Source organism: Heliangelus exortis, chromosome Z (assembly GCF_036169615.1).
Source record: "Heliangelus exortis chromosome Z, bHelExo1.hap1, whole genome shotgun sequence".
Taxonomy (NCBI): domain Eukaryota; kingdom Metazoa; phylum Chordata; class Aves; order Apodiformes; family Trochilidae; genus Heliangelus; species Heliangelus exortis.
The window spans coordinates 23,128,966-23,155,401 of record NC_092454.1 but is presented as its reverse complement, the minus strand read 5'-3'; the positions used below and the strand labels follow the sequence as shown (position 1 = coordinate 23,155,401).

At 36.0% G+C, this 26,436-nt stretch overlaps 1 protein-coding gene across 1 annotated transcript in view; it reads left to right on the top strand.

Moving 5' to 3' along the window:
• FBN2 (fibrillin 2) overlaps positions 1-26,436 on the top strand; it is a 144,385-nt gene that overhangs the window by 94,064 nt on the left and 23,885 nt on the right. Inside the window, exons 26-45 of the mRNA XM_071731664.1 lie at positions 342-467; positions 1,192-1,317; positions 2,160-2,282; positions 2,416-2,541; positions 3,497-3,622; positions 4,550-4,672; positions 5,963-6,085; positions 8,835-8,960; positions 11,450-11,572; positions 11,954-12,076; positions 13,852-14,013; positions 14,892-14,960; positions 15,599-15,724; positions 16,841-16,966; positions 17,511-17,663; positions 22,064-22,132; positions 22,655-22,780; positions 23,590-23,715; positions 24,069-24,194; positions 25,776-25,892. Coding sequence (XP_071587765.1) covers positions 342-467; positions 1,192-1,317; positions 2,160-2,282; positions 2,416-2,541; positions 3,497-3,622; positions 4,550-4,672; positions 5,963-6,085; positions 8,835-8,960; positions 11,450-11,572; positions 11,954-12,076; positions 13,852-14,013; positions 14,892-14,960; positions 15,599-15,724; positions 16,841-16,966; positions 17,511-17,663; positions 22,064-22,132; positions 22,655-22,780; positions 23,590-23,715; positions 24,069-24,194; positions 25,776-25,892 — 2,445 coding nt within the window. The remainder of the gene's footprint in view (positions 1-341; positions 468-1,191; positions 1,318-2,159; positions 2,283-2,415; positions 2,542-3,496; positions 3,623-4,549; positions 4,673-5,962; positions 6,086-8,834; positions 8,961-11,449; positions 11,573-11,953; positions 12,077-13,851; positions 14,014-14,891; positions 14,961-15,598; positions 15,725-16,840; positions 16,967-17,510; positions 17,664-22,063; positions 22,133-22,654; positions 22,781-23,589; positions 23,716-24,068; positions 24,195-25,775; positions 25,893-26,436) is intronic.

Sequence of the window (26,436 nt, the reverse complement as noted above, 5' to 3'; positions counted from 1 at the left end):
ACTTTTTTAAAAATTTCATAAAATTAATACATGGTTCTAGATGGTAACCATCCAAGTTTTCTTATGTCCTCTGCTTCCTAGAATATTTAATTTTGAATGATGAGTTTCTGGTTTTCTTGAGGAGACAAATACCCATTTTTAGAGTTGTAATGTATATTGTAATACTGCATGATTTTGTTTCTTTGACCTGTTATGCACTGTGAGAAAATGAGCAGTACTGCTTTAATGAAATAATTCTTTTTTCCCTAATTGCTGGATTTTCTCTCTGACACTGAGAACTGCTTTTATCTTTGTTGCTATTTGGTAATTATTTTCTATTTTTTATGGTGGTTTCTTTGCAGATATCGATGAGTGTGAACGCAACCCTCTGTTGTGTAGAGGTGGCATGTGTGTGAACACTGAAGGGAGTTTTCAGTGTGACTGTCCTTTGGGACATGAGCTGTCACCATCACATGAGGAATGCATAGGTGAGTTTAAGCTTGGAATAGTAATCTTCCACTTCCTATGACAAGTGGTCATGTTTGGTATGCAAGCTTCTTACCTCTGGCAAGGTAGGGTTTCAGGAATATCTTATTAAAATTCACGCTCCTAGTTTGTACGATTATCTTCATATTAAAATCTTATAAGAGACCTTCTAAAATCTCAAGCAACCTTAACACTTGAACTCAAGGAGAAGTATATTACCAGAGCCTTTAGGGATTATTTAGCAACTCAAAGGATGGTGTCACTCATTTTGGCAAGTTTAAAGTAAAATACATAGAAGCATAAAGTGAACTTCATTCCTACAGTCAAAAAATAGTATTGTCCCATTTGTCCCAATTGCAGGGCTCTTTTTTGCATGATTCCCCAAATCCATAATGCAAAATATACAAAATACATAATACATGTTAGCTCTTTGGTTTCTGTGATGCACAGTTGCTTCAAGTGTTGATTTAAACCAGGAGACTGTGCAGTTAATGTTCACAGAACAGAAACTAAGAAGTTAAACCTTTGAACACTGGTGTAATCATACTGTTCACAGCTCCATACCTTGACCTGAAACATGGTAAGAACAACAGCAACAGAAAAAAAGTAAAAAGCCTGAAAGCCACCAGTTTAAAGTATCACCTCTCAACCTCTTTCTCTGGCATTTGAGCGGTTAGAATCTGCATTCTGAAGAGCAAGTAGCTGATATGAATTATTCTTTTCCAGATGTTAATGAGTGCTCATTAAGTGACAGTCTCTGCAGAAATGGCAAGTGTGTGAACATGGTTGGAACATATCAGTGTTCCTGTAATTCTGGGTATCAGGCTACTCCTGACAGACAAGGCTGCACAGGCAAGTGTTGTACACATTCGCCTATATGTTTGTGTCTCAGTGTATACTGTCTCATCTGTCTTTGTTTCTATTTAATTTCATACATTTATTTTGAAACTGAACAGGACTATCTTCTTATCTGCCATTAGGCCTGTCATCACCTACCATGGACCCTTCTTCTACCTTTTAAATAAAAAGAAGGTATAAAAGATTGTTGCTGTATTGAATTCTGCAGGATACTTTGAGAAAAAAAATCATATGGTACTACTCTGTTATAAAATCAGAAGTTTCAAATAACAATCAGAAAATATTGCTTGATTTCTTGATCAAGCAAGAATAGTCTCATGTATTGAGAGTATCTGTTTCACTTTTTTTTCATACCGTATACATTATACATTATTTAAATCCTTCACCATAGTAATACTGAATTATGTCAGTGTCATGACATTGGTACAAAAGTATTGGGATGTTTTTTTATTTGTTTCTTTTTTTTTTCCTCTCTTTTTTCTTTTTTCCCAAAAATATTAACTGGTGCTATATTTCAAGGTTTAATGAAACCTGTTTCTCAGGACTTTTCTTTCATTTTGACTTGTCTTTTGCACTTTTTTTTCTACATCCCTACTAATGTAAATATGAACACAGGCAACAATTAAAGGTAGCTGCTAGGTCCCACAGATAAAAATGTAGTTTGAAAGAGAAAAAGCTGAGCAAATATAAAACAGAAAAATCAGAGTGAGAATAAAAATTCAAAACTGTATCACTGTTAAAGTGGTTCATCTGCTAAGTAAAATGGCAAGAGAAGACAACTTCTGTTACTTTTCCTTGTAAAAGTAGACTTACTGCTACTAATGTTACTTTCCCAGATATTGATGAATGTATTATAATGAATGGAGGCTGTGACACCCACTGCACTAACTCAGAAGGCAGCTATGAATGTAGCTGCAGTGATGGTTATGCTCTAATGACAGATGTCAGAACATGTGCAGGTAGGTTTTATTATCTTAAAAGTTCCAGCACTGAATCTTTCAGCCACTATGAATACAGCATTCCTTTAACCAATCCATTACAGACTAACAGAATTATCTGTTTGTTTGTTTGGGGTTTTTTTTTTCAATCCAGATATTGATGAATGTGAGAACAACCCAGATATCTGTGATGGTGGGCAATGTACTAATATTCCAGGGGACTATCACTGTCTCTGTTATGATGGATTTATGGCTTCTATGAACATGAAAACTTGTATTGGTAAGTAGCTGTATGCACCAAATTTTATGCAAGTCTGTACCTACTCTGTAGGTACTATTTTAGGATATTTTGCTGAATCCTTCAAGATGGATATTGTAACTATGTATATATATGTATATATATGTATTTTTAAATCCATTCATCTTTCTTGCCTACCACAATAGATGTCAGGAAGGATAGAGAAAAATCTGAGAAGCCCATAAAGGTGAATCAAATCACATAGTCCAAAAATAGGGGTGATTTAGTTGTAACTATATGATTCCTTTAAAAGATTTTCTTTTCACCTTCACTTTTATGTTATTCCAGGTTCTTGTTTTCAGTTGAACTCCATGTTCTCGAATAGTTCATGTTTGCACAACTTGAACATTTAGAGCTGATCTTTTCAATATTTTTTTCATGTTATCCATTTTAATAGCTGTAAAATCAGATTGCTTTTATTCATTTTACACACAGCTGCTTTTAAATGTTCTTCTCTATGAGAACAGTATCTCGTATTTCTGCCATGTACGTAATTGCTTTCTTTCACTACCAGCATCATCCAGTTTATCAAAAAGCCTTTGGGCTAACTACATTTTCTTGCTGGACTTAACACTACTTTCAATGAAGTAGTCGATATTTTTTCAGCATGGGTTTGCAGTATCTTGTATGTATTTGACACTGTGCAATTAAATGATCTTTGCTATTTAACTGTGGTAAAATCTATAAACTACTTTAAAAGTTTGAGATATTTGAATAAAGTAAAGAAGTTGACATAGTTGTAGCTCACAAGACTATGTTTTAGCTACAAGTTTTTAACCAGATCTTTAATTACAAACTGTGTAATTATGTTGAAGATTAATAAATGACACATCATAGGGTTAGACAATACTTCTGATATTGTTACTTGAATGAAAGTATTCTAAAGAGGCAAATTACAGTAGTGCTCAACTAATAATTAATTTATGTATTCTTACAGATGTGAATGAATGTGATTTGAATTCCAACATCTGTATGTTTGGGGAGTGTGAAAACACTAGAGGTTCTTTCATTTGTCACTGTCAGCTAGGATATTCAGTCAAGAAAGGAACCACTGGATGCACAGGTAAGGCAAATTTCCAGCATGTATCTTGACTGGTTTTCAGGCACAACAAATGCATAAGCATGTACAGGTAAGCGAGCCATTGGTATCTGTACGTAATAGTAAATATAAAAGTATTTTACATTTTTAAGTAAATTTCAAGGTTTTGAAAGGGTGCATTCCTGGATCGGTCTCAGGATATGAAAGACCCCTTCCTTAAAACTTCCTTATAATTGTAATTCTAAAGGCAAAGCTTTTATCAGTATGGATTGGATTAATATCTGTGGTATGAAACATAACTTGGGTGGGCACAGCTGCATTTGTATTAGGAGTATTTTATCGCTACTTGTTTGTTCTTCATAAAGTATAAACTCATCAGTCAAATAAAGCTGCAGAAAATTACCCTGTAGTCTTAAGAAAAAGGCAAAAGGGAAACAAGTAAAAGAAAAGAAGTTCCTGACATAGTTAAGCGGTACTGTATTTTGTGCTGGGTTCACTATGTTCAGGAAGCTAAATTCATCCAGAATTACTCTTTCAGGAAAGCTGGCAGAATTTCTCCTGTATTTTGGTCTTTAAAAATTTATTCTATAATTACTAGATTAGTATATTATCATCTATACTTATCTAATTTTCGGGCTAATATATATTATACTATGTTATTTTTAATATGTGTTGAAAATAGCTTTAATTTCAAACTGAAAAGAGGTTGTAGGAAAGCAGACTAATTTTATCATGCTTACAAACAAAGAACAATGAAAATAAAATAGTCACTATTTTTTATTAATGTATAATGTAAGGCAATTTTATTGAATTAATCTGTAGTCTTGAACATTTGTTTTTTAAATGAATGCAAACCCGCTCAGTGGAAATAGTTAACATGTAAAAGGAAAATTATCTGTAATATTCCAGTGCATCTGATGTAAATGCTAATAGTTTATTTTGTCATTGTAGATGTTGATGAGTGTGAAATTGGCACTCACAACTGTGACATTCATGCCTCATGTGTCAATGTGCCACGAAGTTTCAAATGTAGTTGTAGAGAAGGATGGTTTGGAAATGGCATTAAATGTACTGGTAAGTACAGAGAAAGTGAAGTCATTCTCTCTTTTTTTTTTTTTCCTTTGGTCATTTTTTTGTATATTTTGTATGTTTTGTTTTAATGAAAGTGTGTGCTGTGAGTGAGTATGACTTTTCTATCTGCTGCACGCTATGGAAGAATGTGTATGCATAATTCTTACATTTAAGGGGACTGGTTCTCTGAGGAAAAAACTAGTTTTGACTCAGAAGCCTGTCTGTGTAACATTTTACTGAATTAACTGTGTATTTCACAGCATTTATGTGCAACTAATGAAATGTGCAAAATAAAAATATTATTTCTGTTACGTAGTACCATTTCTTGTTAATGTCCTGTAGTATACCTAATTTGTTGTATACTGCCTAAATGTAAAGCAGATTGGACTTTGAGGTATGAGAAACTTGATTCTACTTTTGCTGGGCTGCTGGAGTAGAATCACTTCTCCTTACCTTCATTTTTTCGCTTTGGTGTGGAAAATATTGCAGTATTTCTTTTCAGAGCAGTTTGGGATCTGAAGAAGGGGAGCTTTCTTTAGGAGTTAGGTTTTATTGGTGTGAAATATTACCAAACTTTACTCTAGGCCAGATTTTCTTTAGTTTTTAAGTCATATCTGACAAAAAGATGGTCTTTATTGTTATCATATTGAATGAGAATGTGTGAGGTTCTACTAAGTAAATAAGAGGTCCCATCTGAAGAAGAAAGATTTTAAAAGCTTTTCCAGCAGCATTCTTGCTGTTACAATAGCTCCTGGGTATAGAGTGTTACTTCAGATGGGTGAGAATGGGCTGTTGACTATCCCACTGCATTTGCTAGTGTGATCTGTATGTCATAGACCCATATGGCCATTCCCGTCAAACATGCCCTTGAAGGGAAAAAAAAGTAGTTGTTCTTTTTTTCAAAAGCTTGCATTAACTTTCATGGAGTTACATTGTTGTCACATTCTTCTGTAACTTAAAAAAACTCTCCAAATGTATGGCAGATTTTCACCTCATTATTTTTATTTGTTATATTGGGGTTTTTTAACCATTTTGAATTCAAGTCCTTTAACAGGATGTCAACATTCAAGTAATAAGACAGCTGAATTGGAATTGTTTTACCCAAACTCATGGATTTTTAGTTCAAAGGAAGAAAAATTAAAATGAAATTACTGTTGTTTAACCCTGTATGTTCTAATGGGAACTTTGCATATTTATAGGGACATCTTTGCAGCTGCACATACTAGCTTGACAGTAAGCCTGATTTGTTACCTGCTCTGTTACTGCTTGCACTCTTTTGCTCCTGATGTGCAGATTTTGATGAATGCTCCAATAGGACCCACCAGTGCAGTGTGAACGCTCAGTGTGTGAACACCCCAGGGTCATACCGCTGTGCCTGTGCAGAAGGATTCACTGGGGATGGCTTTTCTTGTTCTGGTAAGGCATTTCTGTGAAAGCTGACTTGTCACTGGTTCTTTCTGTTATATGGATGAGGGGAGGGCTGTGGATGTGGTCTACCTGGACTTCAGCAAGGCCTTTGACACCGTCTCCCACAGCATTCTCCTGAAAAAGCTGTCAGCCCACAGCTTGGACAGGGGCACCCTGTGCTGCGTTAGGAACTGGCTGGAGGGCCGGGCCCAGAGAGTGGTGCTGAACGGGGCTGCATCCAGTTGGCAGCCGCTCACCAGTGGTGTTCCCCAGGGATCAGTGTTGGGACCAGTTCTGTTTAATATCTTTATTGATGATTTAGATGAGAGGATTGAGTCCATCATCGCAAATTTGCCGAGGACACTAAGCTGGGGGGAAGTGTTGATCAGCTGGAAGGCAGGAGGGCTCTGCAGAGGGACCTGGACAGACTGGAGAGTTGGGCTGATTCCAACAGGATGAGGTTCAACAAGGCCAAGTGCTGGGTCCTGCACTTTGGCCACAACAACCCCATGGGGAGCTCCAGGCTGGGCACAGAGTGGTTGCACAGCAGCCAGACAGAGAGGGACCTTGGAGTTTGGATTGACAGGAAGCTGAACATGAGCCAGCAGTGTGCCCAGGTGGCCAAGAAGGCCAATGGCATCCTGGCCTGTATCAGGAACAGCGTTGCCAGCAGGTCCAAGGAAGTGATTCTGCCCCTGTACTCAGCGCTGGTGAGGCCACACCTCGAGTCCTGTGTCCAGTTCTGGGCCCCTCAGTTCAGGAAGGATATTGAGGTCCTAGAGCAGGTCCAAAGGAGGGCAACTAGGCTGGTGAAGGAACTCCAGCACAGATCCTATGAGGAGAGGCTGAGGGAGCTGGGGGTGTTCAGCCTGGAGAAGAGGCAGCTCAGGGGAGACTTCATCACTCTCTACAACTCCCTGAAAGGAGGTTGTAGCCAGGTGGGAATTGGTCTCTTTTCCCAGGCAACCCTCAGCAAGACAAGAGGGCACGGTCTTAAGTTGTGCCGGGGGAGGTTTAGGTTGGGCAACAGAAAGAATTTCTTTACCAAGAGGGTGATCAGGTATTGGAATGGGCTGCCCCGGGAAGTAGTGGATTCTCCGTCTCTGGAGGTATTTAAAAAGAGACCGGATGTGGCACTCAGTGCCATGGGCTGGGAACTGCAGTGGTAGTGGATCAAGGGTTGGACTTGATGATCTCTGAGGTCCCTTCCAACCCATCCAATTCTATGATTCTATGATTCTCTGGAGGCTTTGCAAATTAGATCTAACCCCAAAATACTAGATATTAAATGTAGAAGCGTCTCTTCAAATAAGGATTGTTCCCATCTGCAGAAAAAATGCCAATGAAGGCAACTGATTTTTCTTTTGGTTTGTGTGCCAAACTGGACTCACTGTGACCATTTGCTGGGTGAAGTGCCTGTCCACTGCTTTCTCCTCCTTCTCTACATGCCAGTTTTTTTGACTGTACAGCAACAGGCTCTCCTGTTGCTGTACAACACAGAACACAAAACACCTGCTCTCTACCCTGGGTGCTGTGTTGCAAGCCAGGTCTCGTCTTGGGCAGAGAAGGCATCATCTCTTCTCCCCTCATTATGTTAGTTGAACAGCAAGTGATTCAAAATAAATTGATGTGCAAAGGACTATGTAAACTGTAAAGATTTTTATATTAAACATCAGTGGCCTATAATTGAATTACTCTGGTTTGTACCACTTGCAGATCAGAGATGCAACTATATCTCTGCTCTTGACTTCTAGCATGTCCTGTATACAGTCTGCAAATTTTGAAAGTTTGAAAGAATGCATCCTATTGATAGTAAAGTACCTAGAAACTAATGTGAATGCACTCATTGTTAGCCATTTGTCTAATTTTGAAAAAAGAATAATTTACATCCTCACTGACAGTGTTCTAATTGGTATATTAAAGTTTTATTGTTTTAGAGTAAGTACGCTTAAGTATTATTTATGTGTTTCAAATTTGTGGTTAATCAACTAGAAATTTCATCCCTATTATAAACATAGAGTGTTTCAGCTGTGGTTTTTTAAAAGTCAGATAGGATATCAGAAATTATGAAATGAAGATAGTGTATTGAAAATTTTTTCTATATAATCATATCTGACAATATTATGAGTCCATATGATGACTGCAGTGGTGAATTACTTCCTCTGACAATTTGCTCTTTTTAAAAAACAACAACAAAACCAAACCAAAACAAAAAACCCCAGACCAGACAAAAAAACCCCCAAAACTTTTGGAACATGCTAGAATAATCCCCAGTCGTGTGCAAATGGTAGTTGTAATGTTCCTGCTTCTCAAAGAATATTTTCTAAAAGGCACATGAAAATAATTTTCTATGTGTGTGTCACTTAGGAAAATACGCTTCTGAATATGTTTCATGTCAATGTAACATAGTATATATACCAGGAGATTAAGTTTTGAATTTATAAGCAAAGTATTCCACTTATTTAACAGACCTAACAGTATGGAATCAAAATAATGCATTAAAAAAAATTATAATTAAAAAAAATTCTTTTAAATAAAAAAAAAAGATTAAGGAGTCATGATCAGGTGAAAGGAATGCTTTTGGAAATGATGTTATGCTTCTTTTCCTGCACCCTTTCAGTTTGTTTCATCTTCAGGTCTAAATGTTTTTGTTTGTACCAACGATACTCAACAGCACTACTGTTGTGACCGTCAGGATAAGATTATTTGTGTTTTGCTATTGAAACATGATGTCAAAGAAATGTTCTCTCTCCTGCAGATGTTGATGAGTGTGCAGAAAATGTTAATGTGTGTGAAAATGGACAGTGTTTGAATGTCCCTGGTTCCTACCATTGTGAGTGTGAGATGGGATTCACTCCTGCTTCTGACAGCAAGTCATGCCAAGGTAAGCCACTGGTACCTCAAGTTCATTTTTTCATTTGGATTGGCTGCTGTAAAGCAAACAAGAAGGGATGGGAGGACCTCAGTTTGGAAGCAGAATACTTCATGAAGCAGAAGTGCATGCTTCACAAATAAGTAGTTCCTTCAAGGAAGATTTATTGCTAGAACAAGGGAGATCACAGGCATTGGGTTGGGTAGACCCCCGCTTTGGAATGTGGGTTTCCCAGGGACTGATAGCCACAGGCCAGGGCACCTGCCCAGAGGCAACCAACCAAAGTGTTCCACACCATAACTACCACACTTTTCCTTGTAGAACAAGAAGTTAGACCAGATGGCCTTTAAAGGTCCCTTCCAACCCAAACCATACTTTGATTCTATGATTTTGAAGTGTGAATTAAAAAAAAAGGAATACTCATCTTTTTATGATGTTTTCCTGGCCTTCATCTAAAAACCCCAGAATAGAAGTTTGGCTCAGTAATTTTTGTTTTTTTCTCTTTTTTAGTTCTCTTTAACTAATAGTGTGTGGATAATCTAATTTTAATGACTGTTTTATATAATCTTCCTATAGGACACACAAACAGCATTAATAGAATAAAACTTTCCAGGAAAATTACAGTAGGTAAATCACTGCCATAGTTGGCAAGTTTATCTTTCTATTCCAGTTTAGCTTCTGTTTGCTGTTGTCCTCTCATGGTTTTCTGTGGGGGGTTTCTGGTCTAAAATAAGAGAACTATGTATTAGGCTAAGTTTTTTTAGCTGGTGGTGCCAGGATTTTTTATTTACTTCTTATTGAATGGTTGAACCCTCATAACATCTTGACAAATTACAATACTTGATTAGACATTAAACACAGATTCTAAAATGTAGTCTCTAAAATTCAGTCAATAACCTAGTGTGTTCAGATATTTGGGTATATGGGTATGAAGGGTATATGGGTATGAATCAAACTTCCATCTGTGGAAAAGCTCTTGAAAAATTAGCTATTCAATTGTTTCAGTCAGATCTGTTGATAGTAACTAACTATTGTTAATCATCTTTACTGACTCTCTCTGTGCAGCTCAGTTAATTAGCCATAATATAGTTATGCCAATGTTCTAATAACAATTCCCAAATAGGTATCAGCCAGTCATTGTTTTGGAACACAAGATTATTCCAGTTCTTGGGACAGCATATTAGCAACATTCAGCTTTTCAATTGGTCCACAGCAATGCTCTGAAAAAAGACATTGCAGAATTTTAGAAAAATGCTTGTTATATTGGTATATTACTGTGAGTTCTGCAGTAAAGTTCTGAAAACAAAGTTGTGATGTTGGAGAACTAAAATATTTGGGTGCTGAATACAAAAAGGAACTTACTTTTTTTTTTTTTTAAGTGAACATATTTATTAGGCCTTATGCTAAGGTGACTCCTTGGCTGATTTCTGCAGTCATCATCTATATTCATGACCTGATTTGGAGGTCGTTTCATGGCTGTACTCCAAAGCACTTATAGACTTTCCTTTAATTTACAGTTCAGATTTACTCAGGACTATTGGATATCAGGCATTTATCTTAAATTTCATTTTCCCTTAAAATGAAAAAAAAGGCATTCCTTTAAAAAAAGGCATTTTATCACTTCCCAAATTTCAGCTAAAGCAAGCAAGCCATGTTCAAAATAGCTATTTCATTGTTCCCATCTGTTTCATCACTCTTAAACAGAGCACTGTACATAGAATTTTAAATTAAGATTTAGATGTGCATTTAAAAATGCTATTAATGCTTTCCATTTTTCCTGTCTCTGCTAAAAATAGCTCACTAATACATTCTAGAGTGGCATTAGCCTTTCTTTCACCCAGCTGCTTTATTTTACTACTTTAAAAGTCATGCTATCAGACAATACAGACCTTCAACTCAGTGCCTAAACAATAATTTTGTGTTTGCACTGTTAATATTTAAGTCCTTTTCTACCACTGCAGTTGACAAAGACATCTAATTTTCTTTCAGTGTCTTTAAACTTTACTTCAGTTTACATGTAGGTAGTTACTGTGTAACTAGTTTAACAACAGAAAAATCGTGGATAATTCCTGTTTCCTGTATTCCTTTTCCCTGTATAATCTCTTCAAGGAGATATAAGTAATGTCAATTCCTAATCCCTCTCTGTCTTCTTAGTGTACTTTATTTCCCCAAGAGAGGAGTGGTATTCTGAAAATCCTAGCTGCTGTTAGTAAGGGAGCATTGCAGACTGTGATCTGGGAAATGGCTGATACCTTTGTGTGGTGTTACACTTCATTCTGTTTGTACATTTTGAAAGGAGGTTACTGGCTTTTGGACTTAGCTTTCATTTTGAGTGCTGAAAAGTTAGTTTTGCTATCTTTCACTTCACACCAGGTAAGACAGAAATAAGTAACTGGGAGCTTAATGGAGATTGCTGCACAAATCCCTAGTACTGCACAGTATTGTAATAATGAGTATTGTAATAATACGTAACTTTCTGTTCTAAATATATATTCCTTCAGATATCGATGAATGCTCCTTCCAGAACATATGTGTGTTTGGTACCTGTAATAATCTACCTGGAATGTTTCATTGTATCTGTGGTGATGGCTATGAACTAGATCGAACTGGGGGAAACTGTACAGGTATATCTCTTCAGTTCAGAAATATGTCAAGACTCTCTGTTGATTTTTTTAATTCCACCAAGATAAGTTAGAGATGAGTTTACAAAACATGCATTGTATACTTTTACAACAGTGAGTGGTTTTTTCCATCCTGAACAAGTAGTGTGTAGAACTGCATACTTTGGAGTTTTTTTAAGAATGGAAGAAACATAACGGCTTCTTAAATATGCAGCTGTACAAAGATTATTCCTAAATGTCTGATGAATTTTACGTTGTACTTCTATTCAATTTCAAATAAAATTCACTTGCATTTGGAAGTTTTATGCCCATACAGTCTAAAAAGGTAAAATTGTTCTTTTTTGTCCAGTGAGCAGATTTATAAATGTCACTTTCCTATTTTAGATATCGATGAATGTGCTGATCCCATTAACTGTGTTAATGGTCTTTGTGTAAATACTCCTGGAAGGTATGAGTGTAATTGTCCTCCAGATTTCCAGCTGAATCCTACTGGAGTGGGTTGTGTGGGTAAGTAAAAAAATACCCATTACTTCAGAAATCACATCCAAGGTGACTTAATACCAGTGAGGCTGGCAAGATAGAAAATTCTACATCCCTATGCTTGCTGTATATCCTTTTAGTTTTATAGAGATGGTGTTAATTATTTTAACTGATTAGTGGTATTTATAGTCTCTCTAAAATACAGCTTCTTAAAAAGTGTTGAAATATGTGTCATCTGTATTTTCATTCTCCTGACAATCAGCAACTCTTACCTTAAAAATGAATTTTTTAATCCCGTATGCATCTTGGAACTGATTGAAGTGTTTAGCTTAAGATCACAATGGAGTTAAAACTGGTTGTGATACCCATTTGTCTGGAAACAAAGTAAAAGTTGTGTTTCACTGTAGGTTAAATATTTGTCTAGCTTAAAGGCTTAAAGTGAATTTTCATTACTTTTCTCCCCTTGCTACATGACTGTCATGGCATTAAGGGGTATACAAGCAGTCTTGGGAACTTTTGGGGAAGGCAGAAGTTGAGAGAGGGGCTAAGGCTCTTTCCCCACCTAGGAAATATTTAATTTGGAAAACAGCATTTTTATTTTATTACTTTGGGAAGACTAAAATTTTTCTGAATAACTAGCTCTATGCATTTTCTAAATGTTTACAATAATACTACAATGTGGTGACAAATAAATATATTCTAAGCAAATAATTATAAAGGAGTGCAGATTTCCTTCAGAATAAATTTTGTTTCTCATCTTTTCCATGTTTCTCTACTTTCTGCCTATGAGTATTCTCTCAATGCTAGAAACAAATGCTGTTTGAGACCTTTAGATGTTCACGGTATTGGCCAGTTTATTCTAAAACTGAAATATGGTATTTTTAAAGACGAGGTGAATTTATGTAACCTGTTCCCAGAAACCTGTGTTTCTGTCTCCCATAGACTTTTCTGACAGTTCCTGCCTTTTAATTTACTTCTACAGTTGCAGTCTGACTAAAGCTTTCAGCCTGGCCTCATCTGCATGTTCAGTTGAAGCAATGAAATCCTGCCTTTTTGACTCTTGCCATGTGTAACTACTCAGATCCTCATTCCTTCCTGCAATCAGGTGTTGTATGATCAGCCCTGCAAGCCCTGAATTATGACCAAAGAAGTGATCTTTGAAGAAGCTTGTGAGAATAAATTATCCTACGATTAGCTGACTTGTGTTTCGCTGTAAAATGGGAGTTTGCATTGGCACTCTACTTTGGGATCAGTTGTCCCACCGACATTTTTTGGCAGGGTTTCTGTGTTTCCTCAGGGAAGCCTCCACAGTGGAAGGGAATCTACTTAAGGGTAAATCAAGCAACTCAGCAGCCCCAATGGAGAGAGCAAGCCCTCACTCTCTGAAATAAAAAAATGTTGAATAAGAACATGGTAGAAGAACTAATTGACCCTTGCTTATTTCTTTTCTGAGGAAATGATACTACAGCTGCCCTTTCTGATACAAAGGTTCTTTTCCTTTGTCTTGTGAAGGAATTATTTTTGTTTTCTAAATTACTGATGATGCAGAAAAGGAGCTCCCAATACTTATCCCCAGAGCAAACACTTCTGAGTACTTACACAGCTGGAGCTACCCACTTTCCCTGCTGTCTCTATCAGTATCAGCAACTGTCAATGTCTACAAGAATTTTGAGCTGGCAAGTGACTTCAAAAGCACGTTATCTGAATTCCTGCTTCTAGATTTGAAATGTTAAAATGAATGCCTGCTGTTCCTTTGTCCAGATCATTGTGTGCAGCTGTAGTCCCATGTGCTTTATGTGTAGATAACCGTATTGGCAATTGCTACCGGAAGTATGGACCACGAGGGGATGGAAGCCTGTCCTGCAACACTGAAATTGGGGTTGGCGTCAGTCGATCCTCGTGCTGCTGCTCTCTAGGAAAGGCTTGGGGAAACCCCTGTGAGACATGTCCCCCTGTAAACAGCAGTAAGAAAATGTTTCCTTATTCTTCCTCCACACTTGTATTGCTGAAGATGTTAACAAGAGATGAAAGAAAAAAAAAAGATTTGCAATATTTTACTCCCATAAATTTATTATCATCATAGAAACTAATTTTCTTCATGAGGCAGTGTTCTGGTACAGTTATAATAGAAAATTTCCCTGATGCTGTCAAAGGGATGATGCAGAGGTGCAGACATGAATATAGCCTTCTGTGGCTGTTTTAGTGCATAGGCCCACAGTAATAGGTCATTGTTAATTTAAGAAGGCACTTTCTACTGGACAAGGCCCATGCACTTGATTTTATTTTGCTTTTGATTTTCTCCCACTAAAAAATTTAAGGATGCTGCAGATACATTACGAATCTTCAGAATGGAATGGCTTGCATGTGTATGCTAGGAATTTTTACTGAACAGCTTAATGTTATTCGGGAAATAAAGATATTAATAATGCTTAGAGTTGAAATCATGCCTTGAAGTTGGAGAGCTGCAGTAGTTCTCAAAGGATAGTGTTTTTAACTATTTCTTCATCACTCTTGAGTACTTTTCAAAGCTGTTGCCTGATGATACTTACCAATTTTGTAGTTCTTTGAATGAGTAAAACAACTGAAATGTTTAATATATAGTATACTTTAAGAGTATATGAGGCTATGGTAATTTTTTAAGCAGAATTCTTAATCTTACCTTGATTTTCTACCAATGTAATATCCTTGCTTTATTTCCTGTGATTAGAGCAAGAAAAGTAGAAAACCAACAGGGGTAGGGAAGAAGTCTCATTAAAGAAATAAATGAAATTTCCTGTTTCTGTTGTTACCATTTTATTATTCATATGACTGACATGCTCTCTCTCATTATACTTTACTTCAGCAGAATATAATACTCTCTGTCCTGGCGGAGAAGGATTCAGACCAAACCCCGTCACTATAATTTTAGAAGGTGAGTTTTTCATAAATGACTGTGGTGACTGATAATGAAAAAGATGTCATATTCGATGAGATTTATGCAGAAACTACATTTTACAGAAATCGTTTCATTTAGTCAAAGCAAAACTATCTGCTAATATGAATTAGACAGGGACATGATGAAAAGGCAAACTACAAATAAAGAGAAATATTCAAGAGGTCCAACAGTACTTCAGTAGGAATATAAGCATACATTTTGTGTGCCTCCTTACTTGAATTGGCCTTCAAAATTGGCCCCATTGCTAAGTAATTTATGAAAATTATAGCTTATCAGTGGAAGTTATAAGTTTCCAGAAATATTAATTCAACAAAGAAACTCTGGTTCCCATGAGCATGTAGTAATGAAGAATTAGATGCCAAATTCCTGTAAACAGTAATGCAAGTTGAACTCCTTGGGCTAATCAAGCCGAAACATGCTTCTGAAAAGCTATACAAATGAGAGTGAGCATCTCATTGGTGCTTTCAATGTGCCACTTAGAAAAAAAAATAATGTGACATTGAAAAGCTGCTAGTTTATAAAATTTTCAGGGAGTAAGTACTTGAAGTCTCTTGTGCCTGGAATAAAAGCAGTCTGGAATGAAAACATAATGGTTTTTTTGTCTCTGTTTTCAGACATTGATGAATGTCAGGAACTGCCAGGTCTCTGCCAAGGTGGAAACTGCATCAATACTTTTGGCAGCTTCCAGTGTGAATGTCCAGAAGGCTACTACCTCAGTGAAGAGACAAGAATCTGTGAAGGTTGAGTCCCTTGAATTCTCCTTCACTATCACAGTGCAGTTCTTACGAAAAACACAATCCTAGTTAGTCTTAAATCCTTAAGTAGGTACCGTACCTACAACATGACATAAAACCTTCTCTAAAATCATGATCTTTGATACAAATTATATGATTAATGTAAAACTTGAAATGCAACGCTTGAATTATACTAATGTTTATTTCTGTATGGTAGATCACACGTAAGTGTATTCAGTGAACTAAATGGTTATTCACAATTTCTCACTTCTCACTTCAACACCTTGTATCTCCTGCTAGATTCACTAGGCTCCCTGTATTTCAAGTGAGAAAATGTGCCCTCTTCACAGAATTTCCATGTATCAGTTTACGCAACATGAAGTAAATTTGATACTGACCTTCCTTTTATGTTAGAAATCTGTCATAAGAGTTAGAACCAAAAATTGTAAATACAATCTGAAAATAAAAGAAATCTTTCATGGTTACTCCTAGTTTGTAGTATTGTAAGCCAGCTTCCCCTTCTTCTTTCACTTTGTGAGGAAAAAAAAATTGTCACCTTTCAAAGCAGAGCCTGTGAATCCTGAGGCTTTGCTAAGCTCAAATGAAGAAAACTGACCCAACTGGATTTGAAATTAAAATTGAGTGGGCAAAAAAGGTTCACACCCCGAATACTTCTTAAGATCAGAGGTTAGAGCAGCAAGCCTATGGGAATTTGCCTGTTTCTAAATACAATACTTAAAAGGTCATTCCTCAGTGGAATAGTGAACACATAAGCAGAAGTGAAAAGTGACAGTAAAATTTCTGTGAGAAGAAGCTGTGAATCTCTCTTGTGTAACCAGTAGGGAACAAAGTGCTCCAGTTTCTGCAGTTAATTCAACAACTTCAGATTTATTTAGAGTCTTTTCTTGTACTTGAGTGGCAGGACTTAACAGAAGTCACTAATATTTTTCAGCAGCTATTACAATAGTGGTTTTAACCAAATCTTACTGGGACTTTACAAGCTGGACTTTAAATGAAACATTTTTGTTATCTTAGCATGGCTTATAATTTCTCAAAAACATTGCTAGGTTTTGGTCTTCTTTTCCTTTGCTGAATTCAGTGTTGTTTTTGCTTGGTCTCTAGACATTGATGAGTGTGTGGCACGTCCTGGTGAATGTGGTCCTGGCACTTGCTACAATACCTTGGGGAACTACACTTGTCTTTGCCCACCTGAATATATGCAGGCAAATGGAGGACATAACTGCATAGGTATGCAAAATGTTATCTTTACTAGAACTGTCTGAATACGACACTGTTTTAGGGCAGACACTCTGCTCAAGTTTTCTTTCAGATGAGGTCAGTTCCAAAGCCTTTTATTGCTTTTTCTAACCTTTAGATTCCAGACAGTTATGTCCTGTAGCCAGGAAAGAGATCCCAATGACTTACGTTCAGTGTTCAGTGACTTACTCCTCAGTGGAACGCAGAAATCTTTTTTTGATTTTCACTAGTCATTTCCAAATGGTAGTGTTTACTATTCAAGAGGATCTGATGAGCATCTACAGTGTGTTTCTTCTTGGGAATTTTTCTTTTCCTCTGTCTTTGAATAAAAACTGAAAATATGTGAAATTTCAGGTGAGGCTAAATGAGAGACTATAGTACTTCAGTCCTTTAATTATTTTTAAATGCATCCATGCATATGCTTTGGTTGCATTCAGGACTGAGTTAATGAACAACTTTCTAGATTGGCCGGGGACTGATACTAATGTAATTAGTTTGTTGGTTGTTTCATAAGTGGTTCTTTTTACCCATTTAGACATGAGGAAAAGTTTTTGCTACAGAAGCTATAATGGAAGCTCCTGTGAGAATGAACTGCCCTTCAATGTGACCAAAAGGATGTGTTGCTGCACATACAATGTTGGGAAAGCCTGGAACAAACCATGTGAACCATGTCCCACTCCAAGAACAGGTAAAACCTTCTATAATCATCCAAGTTTGTTATCTTTCTTTCTCATCTGCTCCTTTCACCTATCAGATAAAGTTAACATTTCAACGCTGAAAAACCTTCTCTGTACTCCCATGGCAGAACTAGAATATTCTGCCCCCCTATCACTGGCTGTATTAAGTACAAGTCTTTCTTCCATATATTTTAAGTGGAACACATACCAGTCCTTATTGAGTGGAATGATACCACTTGCAAAGTTTTAACGCATTCCTCCGAATGATATAGAAATTCAGGAGGAACATGCATATTTTCCCCTGAAAGCAAAGCCATGGGAACAAACTACTGTCAGGTGTCCCTGAGGAGAATAAAAGGCCTGGAAAACACAAACTGACCTTCCCATCAGCAGCACAAGTATGTGAACTCTGTAGCTGTTTAACACAGTTGCCTGTAGGTAGAGCTAATTATTTAGATCTTTTTCTTGGTGATGGAGCTCTATAAAATTACTATGCAGTGGCTGTTTTATTCTTTCTTTCTAATGGATACCAAAGGTTTCAAAGGCCTTGTATGGGCATAGAATTACTTTCAGGTTTTCAGACTTACATCGAATACCTATGCTTTTGTAGTTAAGATCCACCAGGGTGGCTCCGTTGGTATAAGGAAGTTTTCTGAGTGCATGATTACAGAAGTTTCATCCCTACAGATGTCACTGAGTTTTCTGGAAAAACAGCCATGGGGCAATAATAATGGGGTTGAAGATACTGGCTGACAAGAGGTGCATGCTGCTGATCTGTCTTCTAGGACACCTAATTTAGTACAAGTATATTGCTGTTACAGCATAGTTGGGGATACATTTATGCTGGTAGTCATAATCTGTCAGAACAAAAGATTGGGTTTTGTTAGTATATTGCCTTTTTAGATTTTTCACTTGTGTATCACATCTGAGTATGATTCTCCTGTTGCTTCTACATTTTCACCATTGCTGGGGTTGAACTCACAAAATCTCAATAAGTAAGGTATTGTAAATGGAAGTAAAATTTACCTTCTATAAAGAGAAGTGAAAATAATAAGGTACAGTTCTATTTCAGTTAGTCTGTATGGAGTTCCTTGCTTGGAACCAAGCACCCTTGAAAGTTAAACTCAGAAAAATGATTAATGGGAGAATCACCAACTTGGAAATCTGAAAGTAGCACCAGGTTTTCATTGAAAGATTCTTATATATGTAAAAAATGCAAAGCTACCTTGATAAAACTAAAATACTCAACTGCCTGTTTTGTTTAAACACATTTTTTACTTTCATTGACTTTGCCCCAAGTATACTGCCACTAAACCACTACCTCTGGTGTGTGTCATTTTTAAGGATAATGTAAAAATGTATTGCTTTTATTCCAAGTGGTTTATCCTGGTGACATAAAGGAAACGGCAGATACTTTAAGGAAAGTGGGACTGAAAAGAAAAAACAGTCTCTTCCTTTGCTTCCTTAAGCCAGAGGAGGAAGAATGAAGGAAAGTTCCTAACAGTCAGGAATGGGAGATGGAAATAAGCTTGAGAGAGGAAATACATGCTTGCTATGACAGAGATGTCATAAAATTCTTTCTCATAGTCATTTATTTCATTGCCATAAAATTGCCATCATGATGACATGCTGAGAAAAATACAGCAAAGCACAACCATAGATTCATGCAATTAGTATTCTTACATGGAAGAAAAAATTCTCCTTTTACATTGGTAAGATTGAAGTTCTTAAAAACCTATGCAGCTTTTAAAGATTTGTAAAGAGACCTCCACTTAGTCTGGTAGCAGTTATGGGGTTAAAACATTTCAGTATTGTCTTGCTAGCTATTCTAAATGCCTTTACTGTGTTTGGAGACATGGTTGAATGTTTTTTACCATGAAAAGGGATTGTGTAAGGGATCAAACACAAATTCCATGTGTAAATGGTTGAAAAGCTGCACTTATGTGGTATAATAAGTCGTTCCAAAATCTGGATAGGGGCCACACATCACAGAAAGGGTTATGATACAGTGACCTTAAGCAGTTTGCTAGACTGAGCTCATTAAGAGCTTTAGTCTGCCCTGTTGGGAATTACTTTTCTCCTCCACATGAACTTCATGTGCCAGTGCATTTGCATTTTTTTTACTTTGTGAACAGAGCTCTTTCTTCTTTTTCACATATTTGTGCTTAACAATAAATATATCTGTTTGATGACTTTAGCAAGTGAAGACTGTATTGCCTAGTTTTACACGTTACACAGATTATGACCATTACTGTACAAACTTTAATCATTCTTATTTGTTTGGTTTTTCACCCAAAGAAGTTTAAGAAACTGCTTCACCAAGAGGTAGTCAAGTATTCACAGAACTTTTTCATTGCTTGATCGTTTCAAGAGTGCTTTACCCCACAGAGTTTTCTTCTTATTATGTGATAGGAAAAAAATATATAGTGATAAATATGTAGGGTTTTGAAATATTGTCTTAAGTCACTGCTACCAAGTCGAGTTTCAGAAAGTAAATTTCCAGCTTGTTCATATAAGGATGATTCAGCACTGTGTATACTGCATTATGATACAGTCCTTACCTAATTACATGCTCTTTTTTCTACATGATACAAACTCAAAAAAGGTTGGAAAAACTCTATTAATGTAATTCATGGAACATGTGAGTAGCATAACACAAAATGAAAGAAGACCTGCAAACCTCAGAGCCTGTTCTTCATCCTGCCAGACCCGATGTTTTAGGTATCACTAGGAGTTGGTCACCATCACTCATGGAAATAGGGCTCATTTTTTACCAGTATGTGTTTCACAGGTGTACTGATAGCAGTAAATGTCATACAGCTCCCTATAATTTTTTTCAATCCTCAAATCTCACATGCTGGTATATAAGAACAAAAGATTGCTGCGTGGCTAAACACTATAGTGGGGACCTCTGTCTCCCAGTATCCTGTACTACAGGAATAACTTCAGTAGGCATTAAGCACTTACTAACAATAGGATGGAAGAAAGGAGGAAATACTGGAGTTCACGTATACTGTATGCTACTTGGCTTACACAGGAAATAATAAAGATTGCTTGAATGCATAAAAAATGTTTTGCCAGATCTCATTCTAGCAATTATCAACTACAGTTGCTGAAATGTTAATAAATAAAAATGTTTGGTGTGAGGGAGACAATATTTATCCAACTTATAACTCCAGCAGTTAAGCTTTAAAAAATTCTAAGCTACTGAAAAGCTCATATTAAAGTGTAGACAAACAAGGAAGTCACACCAGATCCAGCAGAGAAATAAACTATGGCTACTGTAGATCAAAGATCATTACTGACAGGGAAACAGAAGAGTCTCCTTCCACTTTATCTGGTGCTGGAAGAGATGCCTGATAATTTGTCTGCATTTCAGGTTTAGAGGTGAGTTAAAGATAGACCCCATACTCTTCATCTTTGGTAGATAATAGGCTTCCGGTAGATCAGCATGAGCAGCATGAGCCATGGACCAAGCACTGAGGGAAGTCACCAGATCCTATATTTCTAGAACCCCTTTGAATTTTTTGTCAGTTTACCTTTGTGTAAATTTTATCTGGAATTCTTCCTTAAAAGTGCTGTGGAAACTTAGTATTGAGAGATACTTACTGTTATTCTGGAGAATATGAATGCAGATGTGATCTAAAAAGATGCTGAACAGCATCATTATTGTTTGCAAACACACACTTAAAGCAAACTGTTCATTCAAACTGATTGTGTCTTAACACTGTAATTATTTCTCTCCCCCCAAACAAGTGCACTTTTAGTACACAGTTCTGCTGGTGGTCAGTTTTAAAAAATGAACATAGTTGTAGTCGTAGACCCATCATTTTCCATATTTCTCTCTAGATCAAAATCTATCAATGTACTTCAAATGTGTAATACATTTTTCTGTAAAGCACCGTTTTATCAGTAAAATCTCATGCTAGCGTAGAAAGAAACACTTTTTTAAAAGAAAAAAAATTATTTCGTACATCCTGCAATAATTAATAGATGCCATGCAGTAAAAATGTCTCTGTATGCTGCAAAACTACCCACCTTCAACCTTGTCTGGAAAACAATGAGTTCATTGATTTTATACTGTGCATTTCCCATCCTCAAGATTCTCTGGTAAGGAGGACATCAAATGAGCATACTAAAACAATGCTCTTTTCAAAAATTGAAGTGCCACTTTCTTAAACCAGACATTTATTAATGTGTCAAAATCTGCAAAGCTTTTATAAAAGAGATGTATTAGTGTTTCAATTTACATTCAATTATTGGCAGTCTCTATTTTCAATACAACTTAAATTGAAAAGCAATGGCTCTTCTGACTAGGTTTGGATTGTATCAGCTCTTGAAAAGCTGAGAGGACTTCAAGTAATTCTTGGGAGATTCATACATAAAAATGCGTTTTTCTGTTTTGCTCTAGCTGAATTCAAGAACATATGTGGGAATATTCCTGGCTTCACTTTTGACATTCATACTGGAAAAGCTGTTGGTAAGTTTCACTACACTGGTTTTAACCAGAACTTGTTTTGCATAAAATTGTTGTAGCTGCATAACGAAAATTCCACATAATTAAATGCTACTTTCATTGTGGAGTTACAATGGTTCCATAAATTGTGAGACCAATTTTTATGTAAGGTATTTCTGATTTATAGTTTTTTATTTCTGACTTTTCCAGATGATTTGTTCTCACGTTCCATTCTATGTCACAGTTTTAAGATTTAATTGGTAAGATAAATGGGTTTAGCTTAAAAAATGTGCAACTTAGCTGCATATTTGTAACAGCTCTGCATTTTGTCTGGTATTTAGTGTCACTCTGTTTTGATCACTTCCTGAACTTCCCATAGCATATTTTCTGTCATAATGGGTAAATATTTAGATTTATCACCTGCATAAGATTTCTGTAGATTGAAAGGAACTTCTCAACTCAAGTTTAAGCACAATGAAATTGAAAATGCAAGGAGTACATGAAGGCATGAAATACTGTACTTTTACTATCTTGTCTCCTTTTCAGACATTGATGAATGTAAGGAAATCCCAGGAATCTGTGCAAATGGTGTTTGTATCAATCAGATTGGTAGCTTCCGATGTGAATGCCCGACTGGATTCAGCTACAATGACCTGCTCTTAGTCTGTGAGGGTAATTTGAAATGATGCTATTTTCTACATAGCCCCCGTATGCCCACTTACCTTAAAGGGATGGGGAACTTAATTCACATGTTTTTCAAAACCTAGGAGACAAACTGTGAACTTTTTTGTAGGGCTCACTACTGTAAATCAGTTTGTGATTTTTGTCTTTAATACATTTACATGTGCACTTTGTAAAATTTGCAATAGTTTTGTGTCATACAATTTACTGAATATCAGGTAGAAAGTAAATTAAATTCTTTAATTTTATTTTATTTTATTTTACTTTAGGGAGGAAATACAAGTCTTTTTTTTAAAACTTCTCAAAGAAAAATTTCCTTTATTGTTTGTCTTTTATATAGTCTTCTATAGTTTCATATGTAGAGACACTATAGAAGCTAATAGTGAAATTTTGTGTGTCCTAAAATAAACAGAAGTTTTGGGATTGATATTCAAGGATCTTGAGATGACATGTTCACCTTAAAAAGCTGATTAACTCTGCTACTTACTATTTCAGTTTCAACAGGAACATTTTTTAATAAAAAGCCTAATTTCTTTAGGCAGATGTTTAAAATCATAAAGCCATTTCAGTGTGTAGGAAGTTGGACTCATAGGATCCTCCTTCTCCAAAATGTTTTATGGGTGAAATTGTATTGATTTTGCTTTTCATTCACATTTATGGTGGAGGAGTATGAGTGTCAGAATATTCATGCTTTGTTGAGGAGAAAAGACTCATCTTGCACAAGATGGAAAATATAAATTCTGGGCACAATTAACTATCTTGTGGTTTCTGCTATCTGAACCATGATGTTTATATTGCAGATATTGATGAGTGCAGCAATGGGGACACTCTGTGTCAGAGAAACGCAGACTGTATCAACAGCCCTGGGAGTTACCGCTGTGAATGTGCTGCTGGTTTTAGACTTTCACCCAATGGTGCCTGTGTTGGTGAGAAATAAGTTGACTTTTCTTGTCTGTTTCACTTCGTTTATACTTAATCAATGGTGTGTGTGATTCTCTTGAAGGGTGGAGGCACAATTTTTTTCCTGCCCTGTTTCTCTGCAGAAGGGAAGGAGAAATGGTAAAATTTTTAAGGAACGTTTTTGATGTATCAACCAAACCCTAACAGTAGTTTATAGTTCCTATAAAATGAAGTTTTCTTATGGTTCAGGTTTACTTATGCATAATTATGAGTCTGGTTTTGATAATAACAATAACAGATTGTAAAAATATGTTTGTGTGAAATTAATGGATACTAAAAGTCAGTAATGTATACCATCTGTTGTATATTTTTGTTATAGATCGCAATGAATGTCTGGAAATTCCTAATATTTGCAGTCATGGCTTATGTGTGGACATTCAAGGAAGTTACCAGTGTATATGTCACAATGGCTTTAAAGCTTCACAAGACCAGACAATGTGCATAGGTATGGAAAGAAAATGCTTTTGCATGTGGTTTGTTTATTGGTTTGTTTGCTTTTGGTTTATTTTTAAAGGGAAAGGACATGAATCTGAATTTTTGAGGCTGTTATAAGTGGCATTCAAAAACTTTATTCAAAAAAATTCAAAAATGTATGAATTAAGTATGAGAAGTTGCCCTTGGAGGGCATACATTAGTTTGAGGAGGAAAATTACGTATTCTCAGAGATGCCCGTGTTACTGAGGAATATTATAACCTCATTTTCCAAAAAATTACGTACTTGACTTACTGGATAGATAAGTTCATATGAGATATAAGACCATAATAAGAATTTGGAGAGTTAAAAAAATGGATTTTTCACTTAGTGAGAAACTCACTGAGTTCATGATTTACTTAAAACCAAAATACCACATTTAATATAATTTAGGCCTATACTCATTTTGTATTAAATGATGCCATGACAGAAATTATGTAAGATATAAGTTTGCAAAATAAGTGTGCTTCTGTGGTTTTCCGTGTTTCATGATCAGTTCTACAAGTTTTTTTTTAAATAAAAAGTGATATATATGTGAATTCAGGTCTCTCTGAGGAAAATAGCCAAGAAATTATTTTGATTTTTAAAATAATGATCATCTAAATGCCAGTTCTTAGCTATAGAGAAGTTCAGTGTCTTCTATAACACAAGCAGTGTTTCAGTTTCAACTTTAAGCAGACTTTTAAAACGTGTACACATTGTTTTACATGTTCATGTATGCCTTGAGCATTCTCATATTTGGACTAAATTGCATTTGTCAGAACATCTGAGGAAGAGTTAACAATGCAAAATTTTGAGAGCCTGGTTACTCGTAACAGTAACTTCAGTAATTCTAAAAACATCACAGTGTGAAATACAAATATGGACATAGACGGGTTATTGAAATGATCCATACAACAAAATGCTTACCTTCTGTAAATAAGTTAAGTGTTTCAGAAAGTCCACAAGAAGCAAAACAAGGTCTAAATACTTTTACAGTCCCCATGAAACTCCAGAAATTACTGAAGTCTAAACAAGAAACATTGAGTTTTAGTGCCTTTTAAAAACTGATGTTTCCAAAAGTTTGTAAGCACCCTTTTTAATTCTGGATATGGCACTGATATCGTTGCATGTAAGTCAATTTATGACTTGTGAACAATGACACAAACTCCTCTATAGAGTATTTTCAAAGGTTTTCATGGACTTAGGAGTAAAATATGTACATAAAATCTGAGATAGTTCCAGGGCTGTGACTCTCAGTCCATTACACTAAGTCCTATTGTACATTAAGAAACTAAGAAATGTTAGTATGAAAATAAAAAGATAGAATGCTCTATGGTACTGCACATGGACTTTTATATTTTCATGTAACTGATCCTTTTATTTAAAAATATATGTAAAAAATACAACTTGCAACTTTTTGCTGTGTGTAACCAGAAACTGTAAAAATCAGTAGTATAAATAATGTAACAAATTAAAGGAAAGACTGAGGTTTAGAATATTGTCACTGTGCACACATATTAATCCATACCTGGGAAAATCACTTTTCACGTACAGTTTTCTTTCTTTTTGTAGATGTTGATGAATGTGAACGCTATCCATGTGGAAATGGAACTTGTAAAAACACAGTTGGATCATATAACTGCCTGTGTTACCCAGGATTTGAATTAACTCATAACAATGATTGTATGGGTAGGTGATGCAATTCAAACATTATTCTCATTACTGCTGGCTGGTTTGCAAAGGAGAATATTGTATAATTAAAACTGAAACAGAAGACAGATCAGGGCGCTAAGAAAGTTAATTGAGTTCAGTAAATGATACTGTTCCCAGCCTCAGAGTTTCATCATTACTATAATTTTTAAACTACTTAAAAATGCTTTTCACTGGCCAGCTTGCAATAAAGTAAATGTTGCATCTCTGGACCACTAGGGGAACCTTACAGTTCACAGACATTTTAATGCAGTTGTCACATCCATTAGATTTCCTGGGTAACTACCTCACAGGTCCTTGACTACTGACACAATCCATAGGCACCACGCATGGTAAGCATATATTATATCACACTACTGGTATTGCTTCAGTATTTTAAAATAATTTCTTGATTTCAGAATAATCTTTGACACTTACATAAAGTATGAAAGAGACAGCAGTCCAGCAATAAGAAAGCCAGTACAACTAATCTACTAAATCTGCTCTCCTAAAATGAACTCTTATACAGGGTTCATACTGGCAT